General features: G+C 34.1%; 1 protein-coding gene across 3 annotated transcripts in view; it reads right to left on the reverse strand.

Annotated features, from left to right (window-relative positions):
• Nucleotides 1–10,066, reverse strand: part of ZEB2 (zinc finger E-box binding homeobox 2) — a 130,371-nt gene that overhangs the window by 31,060 nt on the left and 89,245 nt on the right. For all 3 annotated transcript variants that reach the window (XM_019735905.3, XM_019735906.3, XM_019735903.3), the window contains exon 4: nucleotides 5,719–5,790. In XM_019735905.3, the coding sequence (XP_019591464.1) occupies nucleotides 5,719–5,790 (72 nt within the window). The remainder of the gene's footprint in view (nucleotides 1–5,718; nucleotides 5,791–10,066) is intronic.

The following is a 10,066-nucleotide window of genomic DNA, read 5'->3' on the forward strand; positions in this document are numbered from 1 at the left end:
ATATTTTTGGGGCACTTACCAAGAAAGGCCAATATACACATTATATATTTAATTAACTCAACAGTCCTATGAGGTAGATATCATGATCATTTACCTCAGTTTTATAGCTGAAGAAACCTCTTGTCTTCATGAAATTAACTAGGTGAAATAAGTACAAACAATATAAGAGGAACAACTCAATATGCTAAAAATAGTTTTGTGCACCTGAGGGCTGTGGGATTTCAGAGAAGGAACAGATTGATGTGGTTTGAGGTGTTTAAAGATGACCACAAAGGAAATGGGATGTGAGCTGGCCCTGAAGAACTAAAGGGTGGGTAGAATTTGGATGACTGGAGGAAAGGGAGAGAGAAATTAGGGTCTCAAGGAATGCCATGGGCAGAGATTCAGGGTGGTATAAATGTTACTCCTTTTTGATATTACCAAGGGATTTGGTCTGATAAGAATGGAACACTGTTGGTATGAAATGGGTGGCACATAATACCAGTGAAGAATGTGGATTTTGCTCTATAGGTATTAAGGTGCAATGAAGGATTCTAAGAAGGGAATTTGGACAATAAGAAAAAGAGTATTGGAAGAATGTGAACTGACAAAATAGAGAAGGACATGGAAGCTAGAGACCAATCAAATGTAACTAAGTCTTTCTTGCCTGAGACTAGAAAAATTGGAGATGAAAATGTCTAGTTAGTTATTTCAGGCCTGGTGTCGAAAATATGTCAACTTGGAAAGATGAAAGAGAATCCAAGAGTTGTCTGTCTCTCATTCACTCCCTCATTTCTTCAAAAACTCTTTCTTACCTAGATTATTCCAGGATCTGTGGTGAGAAAGTGACCAAAACTCCATACCTCTCCTGCACTCAAGTAGCTTACAATCTAGTAGGGAAAAACATACAATGCAGGTGTCTAAGTAAACATACGATTGGTGTCTAAGTATAATATGAGAGAGAATAAAATCAATTATACAAGAAGGACTGAGTGGTTAATCCTGAGTGGGAGACTGTAAGATGGCTAGCTGCTGGAGATGGCCTTTAAGAGTGCGTACGATGCTATCAGGCAAGGAAAGAATGAGTGGCTTTCTAGGTTGAAGGAAAACCATGAACAAAGACAAAGGAGTATAAATGGTAAGCAGGTTTTCAGAGCTGAGGCATATTCCAGGAAGTGGTATTAAAAGCAAGATGGGATTAGATCATGGAGGGTGCCAACAGCTCAAACACCAACTCATTCTGAAAACAAAGGAGAACCATACAAGTTTGAGTATGAAATGCAGTGGGGGATGAGTTTCCGTTATCCATCTGCCCTAAGAGTTAGGGAAACAACTTCAAACTAACTTTGCTAGTGTGAAGGATGTATTTAAAAATTTAGGAATTCAAAACAGGGGATTTGGTTAACATGATATTGTAATAGTTCAAATGAAAGATGAAGATTTAAATCAGAATAGTGAAGACATGATAAATAAAAGTGATATACAATATTTGCGACAGTAGAATTGATAGCACTTGGTGACTAATTAGATAAAGTATGGAAGAGTCAAAGATGTGGTGGAAAAACCTCCTGAGGCAAAAGGATATGTCAGGTGATTTAGAGTTTATCCCCAAATCTGCTACCGGCTATCTGACATTTTCTACTAGTTTCCTCAACTATCAAATTAGTTACGGAATCATTCAGCAGTGTAACTTTTAATTTTAGAATTCTGTGATTCAATTAAACTAAACCTTCCCACTACTTCTTATAGCTTTAAACTCAGCAGAAGATACTAGGAAGGAGATACTTTTAGATTAAGGACTGCTTTATTTATAAAAAGTTAGCTAAATTTTACTATGTAATTTTTGAAAAAAATTTGTAGATTTGTAGAATTGAGGAAAAACGTCAGAGGTCTTTTCCTTACTTTATTTAGGAATGTAATTTGTGTGTTGAGTATTCAGAGAAAAATATTAGAGATGTTTTCCTTGTCTCCCCTTGACAAGCTAGGCCAGTTAATAACACTTTTCATCAGAAAATTTGTTTAACTTGTTTAAAATTTATGCCAATGTCTGCTGGTTCTGCTTTGATTATCTGATATTAAACAGTTCCATTAATAAAGACATTTATTGAGAGCCTATCAATTTTAAGGCACTCTTATAGACAATGTGGTAGCCAAAGAAACAATCCATGCTTTCAGAGTTTGCAATGTAATTTGGGAAAGACAACACATTAACAACACACCATAGCATCTATGGCAAGGTTAGCTAATTTGTTCATAAGAGTTCATTGGAGGAAGATATCATTTAAGTTAGTATGACGAGAGAAGGTCAGCTGGATCTTCATCAGAAGGACGTGGATGAAGAGAAAGATATGGTCCATTAATCAGTAATTTCAACTTGAAAAGATGTCTCATTTCAGTTCCACATGTATTTAGCAACTAAAAGGATGCTAGAGCTAAGGAGTAATAAGCTTATGGTTGGGAAGGGATATGTATTTATTCTCTAAAAGAGCAGAGTTATAAACTGAGGATCAGCAGTAACTTCTTTTTTTTTTTTTAATTTTATTTTATTAAATTTATTGGGGTGACAATTGTTAGTAAAATTACATAGATTTCAGGTGTACAATTCTGTACTACATCATCTATAAATCCCATTGTGTGTTCATCACCCAGAGTCAGTTCTCCTTCCATCACCATATATTCGATCCCCCTTACTCTCATCTCCCACCCCCAACTTCTTAATGACCAAGGCCAGTGTCTTTGCTCAACATTCTGTCACAATTGTAGTTATTTGAATCTTTTGATTGAATTGACCATTCTCTCCTTTTTGAAATTTTCTTTTTTTACATTCTGGATGTTTAATCTTTTTTCTCTCTTATAATCTTTTTTTTTTCTTTCAATGACTTTAACTTTTCTCCTTACCCACCAGGCCCTGGCCTCAGCTTTCTACTTGTCTTAATAAACATACTCTCAATTGTAAGTCTCATTGTCCCAAGATGTTAAATACTATCTGAATATATTTGCATGACTCTCAAATCTCTACAGCCGGGCCTGACTTCCTGGGTTTCATTTCCTCATTTCCAATGGACATTCTCATAATCTCATATATATTTGTCTAACTTCTATATAAAAATACTTTATGTCTAAAGACTAGCTCAAAATCTTCTCCCCAAAAATTGAATCTTTCTTCAGACTATCTAAGAAATGGCAAGTATTGTCATGTTCTAAACATGCAGATGTGTAATCTTGAAGCCATTTTGACTCCATCACCCAGATAATCAATTGGTTGTTAAGAAATCATGTTGCTAATGTCACCACTGTCACTACCCTAAGACAAGCTTTTTATCATTTCACACCTGAATAACTACAATGACTTCCAGTTGGTCTCTCAAAGTCTGGTTTTTCCCCATAGAAATCATGGTAGTTTAATGTGGCCCAAACTCTTTCGATACTTTACATTTTCCATCAACTAGCTTCAACTTAAATGTCCAGCTTCATTTCCCCTGAATTGCCTCCTAGGACCCTCTGAGTCAAGCCAAATCCTTTTACTGACTATCCTCTGAATAAATATCACAGGTTCCTTCCTTGGCTTACATACTCCTCTTCTGCTAGAAAGCCCTTTGTCACTCTTCTATGACTATTTAAAAGGTACTTAGTTCAGATTTTACCTCCTTCATGAAACTTCTCCTAAATATTAACCCCACGGGGTCTCTCCTAGTTCTATAATTTGAAATAATTATGGTCCCTACCATATGTTGCATATTTATCACATATTTTCACAAATTCTTCTTGTGTGTTAGTCTCATCTTCCAAATTGAACAATAACCATGTCTTCGACTTTCTGACCCATTTTTCATCACATAAACACACAACAGTGAATAGATAGAAGGCAGTCGATGAGTACTTATTGATTTATTTATTGACTGAATACATATGAACTATAAGGAATAGTAAGCAGCATGAGAAAAGGGGATCTTAAAGCTAGGTAAAATTCAAAATTGACTTTTAAATCTTCTGAATAGCAACAATTTTTATTAACCTTACTTTAGACTTTAAGTGTGTAAAACAGCTAGGAAATAGTCACTTTGCGGGATAAATTTACTTTTGTGACATTTTAAATGTCTATAAAGTTAATATAAATTAGCATTCATTTATGTTTGAAGTTTAAATTTAATATTTATCTTTAAAAGGAACATGAAGCCATTTTTGATCTCATGAATTGGGACATTATAGAAAGTGTATAACTTATGGTATCTATTTATTATTATGCTTTTATATGAAGTTATTTTGTCTTGTTTCTATAGCGAGGGTACTCCTGCAACATAGAATACTAAAACTAGAAAAATTCTTAAGCAGCAACTAGTTCAATCTATTCATTTTTCAGCTATAGGAAGTGAGCTCCCAAGAGGGTAACTGACTTGCCCAAGGTCACAATCTAGTTATTGCTAGAGCTGTACCTAAAAATCAGCATTATTGTTTCCTAATTCTGTACTTTTTCCATAATCCTATATTGTGCAGTTTTATTTTTGTACCTTAAATTGACATTATTCAAATGAAAGAAAAATTATAATAGTTTTTCATTATTTCTCTTATTTTATACCCAAGAAAGTGAATTAGTGCCTTGTAAGTTATTAATAAGAGCATTCGAAGTAGAAGCACAGCATGAGCAGTTTATTATGATGTGTATCAACATAAGGGAGATACGAATATCATCTTAATTATTTACGTTTCTAAATGTTCATAAAACTGCAACTTTTTTTCCATTGGTGACTTGAGTGGAAGTAGTTATGTGATTTTTTTGTTTTGTTTTGTGTTGGAAGATAACCTTATACTGGGCACTATGCTAATATATGTAATGATATTAGGTTGGTGCGAAAATAATTGCAGTTTTTGCAATTATTTTTAACCTTTTAAACTGCAATTACTTGTGCACCAACCTATATAGAATGAGGGATTGTTTGAAACACCAAAAATAATGAGCCTTATTCAGGAAGAGAGAGATAAACATAGTGAGTCAACGTAAATTTGCGCTGGTGACGTGAGAGTGTGAGAGAAGATGCTGTTCAGTTTTTGGGAAAGAACATGGGACCGACACAGTTGTCCTGAAACTCCATTCGATAGTAGTAGCAGAGTAAAACAAAACATCACTTACTACCTTTCTGCTGTCATTTTATAGCTTCATTGAAAGGAAGTGAAATTGTTAGATCTTTATAAAACTTGTCTACAAAACATTATTTAGAGGGGCTAGAAGACATTGAGAATTAAAGTGAAGAAAGAATAAAATGGAATTCAGTTGATCAATTTTTGAGAGGAATGTTTACAGAAATTTGGTTTATCTTTTTGTAAAAAAAAAATTTCACAATTGAAATTATACTGTATCATTTGAATTCTCAATGACTAGTATCAAGTGGTGGCTAGAAGAGGCATATTATACTCGGATTTTAAAATTATTTGTGCAGTCTTCTAAAATAAAAATTACTACCAGAAATTTGCCAAATGCATGCTTTGAAAGGATTTATTCATCCAGTTCATTTTTCTCAAATTTCACAGGCAAATTAGGGGTTTAAGAATGAAATATATACTTGCCGAATAAAATACCAAAATATAGAGTTTTGATTTTGAAACAAAGCAAGAGACTTGTAACATCTGACTTACTTGTTAAGTCATGGAGATACAAATGGAAGGGTCAGTGTTTCTTTCTCTGACTCACTAAATCCACATGACACTGGACAACATGATTTTAGTGTGGTAAACTTAACTTACCTGTACCATTGTTAACTGTGGCCTGGATTGTGGCTTCTGGCCCCATAGTGTCATAGTCTTCCTTCATTTCTTCTGTGGGGGAAAATTATCTTTAGCATTTGAAAATTGTAGAAAGGCTTACTATACTAAGCATGCCAACCAAAGGAACAAGGAAGATTCTTTTAAAGGAAACAGAGAAAAGGCTTGTTGTAAACCTCTAAACAATAGCTTTGTTCAGGCAATTGAATGAATCCAATAGTGCTAGCTGCACAAGAAGTTATTTACTTTAAGCGTTACTGCAAGCTGTGAAAAACAGAGGTGTTTATTTGGGGCAAACGAAGGGCTTTTCTTCTGATGGCAGTGCTAGTGACAAACAGGGGGAAAGATAATATTTTTTCAATAAGAGTCAAAAGCAACTAAGTATTTGTACTTATGAAGAGGCACACTAGCTGCTATGCCTCTGGTAACCCTGGATGATTAGTGGCAACTCAGAATTTCTTATTTTATTTTTATACTTTTCCTCCTTTGAAGAAGCTATGATGGCACTAATCTATGCAAGCATATTATTTTCGAAAGCTAATTCTACCTATGAAAACATGAAATGCCCAGTTTGTAAGGCAAACATCCCAGAGGTATTGAAAATATCTGTTTCACTGTTTTATATCACCTTCTAAAACATACCTTCTTTATTCCTTTCCCTACCATTCCATAACTATCTCCCTTCCTTATTTATTATGCCCCAGTGGATAATCATAGTCATTTTCTAGGAAAACCACACAGATATAACAACAGCTCAATGTTCTGATGAAGATGAAAATATGTAACATTAAAGCTGAAGACTCATAAATGATAAAAGTCCATTTTCTAAAATTGCAATATTTTAAAATAGGGAGAGTGTGAAAAATAGGAGAACTCTTGAATTTTCTGCTTACTAAATTGTAGGATATGTGAGAGGGCAGAGAAGGGCAGCTGGCAGTTAAAAATTCTCCAAATAAATGAAACATGAACTTTTAAAAATTGTATTTTTACAACAACAATACTAATGAGAAACAAACACGATCCAGGATGAATTCCTCTCTGCAATAATCATTTTACTTAAAACAAGAGAAACTTTAGAAATAGGTCTCTGAATTCCCAAATTTATCCAATCATTCTTTGGTCATCACATTCTAGTCAGAATTATTTGATAGAACAAGTTCTAGCAAATGTTACAGCAAAATTAAAATATGTGTTTTTCAAATAGTGTCCTGCAGCTTATCTGTTTTTGGGTTACAGCTGAAAAACTTGGGCTTCTGAAGGGAAATACATAGATGCTAATTTAATGCCACTGAACATCATAGTCAGAAAATGTAAATGATATTTGTTTAAACTGTACAACTATTTTAAATTCATTCTTGGCTCTGGACTTCTCTCTTATTTAAGGAATATTTTCACAGGGACATTTTGCATAAAATATTTAGAAGTTCAATACATAGCAATATTGTATTGTCAATTGTAATAATTGATCGGTTGAAAGGCTCCCTCGTCAGATATTTTTATCAGTTGCTGCAAGGAATTAAATTAAGGTATTTCTGAGAAGTTCAGTACTAGATATAAATATAGCTTTTGTGTCTTTCTTCCTCGCTCATCTCATGTGATTTCTGGTAGCTAAGAGTCAGAAGTATCATAAGTTTTCCATCTGAGAGATCAAGTCACTGAGGGGAAAACAGTTAACAGCATTTTTTTTTTTTTTTTTTTGCATAATAGTGGTAATGTTCAAGATTTCTGCTGCACTTCCTTCCTCATTGTCATTTTCTTATGAAAAAGTAAAGAGAAGTTACAGTAGGTGGTTGCTTCCCAAATTATTAAATGCTGGGTATACAAATGTGTAGTTGGCACTTTGTGTGCATTGCATGCTGTAGTAACTTTTTAGTTATAACCCTCTTTTACCTAAGATTGTGCAAATGAGATGGTGTCACTTTCACCTAAAATGTACTTTGCTTCAATTTACTGAGCATCAACTTAAAAAAACAAACAAGCACAGGCTCAATTTATGAAAATGAAACACTAAGACTTTTCAGGTATGCATTTGAAATACTATGTATATGCTTATTTAATTAAGTTGCACGTGAATCCATATTCAGAAGGACATAATATGTAGTTTAGGAATATCTACTCTGAATGAATGGCAATCCTGGATGTCTTTCTGCCTCACACCTAACCTTAAACATTTTCCGAGACACTTCTGACTCAGCATACTGTGTCTAAAACCACATAGTATATTTATTTTTAAAACACTTGTAAAAGTTTGTGTTTTCCAGTCACCCTTGGGATGAAGGTTTGTAAAAATAAAGAGCACTTTCTTCCTTAAGATGAAGAATCCTTGAATAAGCAGAAAGAAGCCAAGATGCAGGTGATTTATTTAAGTCTGTGTCAATGATAATGATGTCATGGTTTCCAGCACACTGTGTCCACCCCATTGTGGGACGAAAGAATGTCAAGGACAATTCTAAACACAAAACTTTGATTGTGCTGGAACCGGAAAGGCACAGTAAGAACTCCACTGCGCTCTTCAGTTCAAAACCTGCATCCTGCAGACAAACTACAGAAAGCATGGGAGAGAGAGCAAAGGAGAGAGGCTTATCTCAGGGTAAAGCTATGTGCTGAGGTATGATGGTAGACAGCCAGGCACCAGGGATAAAACACTACTAAATAAAACAGCACCAGAATTAGAATTATTGTCTATATTGTGTGTTTTGAACAATAAAAGAAAAATATTTTATCAGAAGAAAAATGTGTTATCTAAGAGTCAGGATAAACAATGAGTAGCGTTTTAAGACCAATTTCTTTTCATTAGACATCAAGGCACCACATCAGAGCACTTTTGGAACAATAAAAAAAAAAGAACAATAAATCACTACTAATCATTAGAACTAGACAGGTAATAGCAGGGTAACTTTCTTGGTCCAAATAGCCAAATGAGATTAGGGATTTACATTTTATTTAATTATTTGACTCCAAAATGCTGGTTTATTTACCATAAAAGTAAGAGCAAAGAACATCCTGTTCGTTTGTATCACAGGCACCATTAACTACAGGTGATAAAGGGGTTTGTAATGCATTCGTATGGATTATTGTATATTAAAACATTTGGAACTATGATCTATAACCAACACAAGAAGCTGCCATGATCACAAACTACTACAGCTTGACATTGCAGTTTTGGATGTTTTTCAATTATTGATCCTAATTTTTTAAAATTAAACTTTTTTTTTTTTAGAAGTTTGGAGCAGTACATTTGTTATATCATTATTAATTATTCCTTTAAGGGTGGAAATTCTAGTAATTGGTCCTTACCCTTGATTTCTAGATATTAAAATTTAAAGCATCAGAACATTCATTCTTATAGCCCTGCATATCTAGTTCATTAACAAATATGAATAGCTAACACCAGCTCATTTAAATAGTATGTCTTACATGAGTTCTCGCCACACTCTGTTTCTGTCACACTGCTCCCAAGAATCATTGGCTCTTATTATACATGTAAATGGCTATCATAAAAATAAAAATTTCATTTAAGATTGTTAATGACTTCTGCAGCAGTCAGACTTCCTTTAATGATCATCCTCTGCCCCTAATTAAACGTATTTATCTTTCAAGCATCTTTGGCTGAGTTCTCCCTCATAGTTGAAAATCTAAAACCTTAAGTCTTAATGGATATAACGATAAATGTTTATGTGTGGGATTGCTGAGATTCGAGAAACCTTCACCAAAAGCAAAATTGAAAACAAAAAGAGTACAAAACTTGGCACAGTACGTTAGGAAAACGAAGAACAAATACACTATACTCAAACTGCCATCAGTCTCTTTATCACATTTAATTTTCTCTAGTTAGGGGAAGTGCTTTTATCATCCTCCTTCTAGTCTACCAAAACAATGACTGCCTATGTTCAATGTTTTGTAGTCTGCGACATCACAATAGCATGCATATAGGGAGATTCTTTTTTATTTTAATTTTTTATTAAAGTGTAGTTGTCATGCGATAGGTAGACTCTTGTGCTTACTTATTTCCCTTCCCACTCACCACTTCGCTTATTTATTAAAAAGATATAGTTCTTTATATCATAAGAGAAAAAGGTGGGGTAAATCACGATAGCTCTCACTGGGTCCTGGGAAGAGAGATTAAGGAAGCACGAAGGTGAATTAGAAGGGTCATTTAAAAAAATTTTTACAGGCCACCTTACCGAGTAAAGACGAGCAGTGGGAGTTTAGGGGAATAAGATTAATTCTCTTTTGTTAATCATTTCACACTAGTTATGTTCCAGCCTAAGTGAATTTTAGACCAAGACATTTTTCCATTTGCACAGTGGCATCTGAAGTTCTAGTTTGA

Source organism: Rhinolophus sinicus, chromosome 17 (assembly GCF_057876585.1).
Source record: "Rhinolophus sinicus isolate RSI-liver-muscle chromosome 17, RSI-T2T, whole genome shotgun sequence".
Lineage (NCBI taxonomy): Eukaryota > Metazoa > Chordata > Mammalia > Chiroptera > Rhinolophidae > Rhinolophus > Rhinolophus sinicus.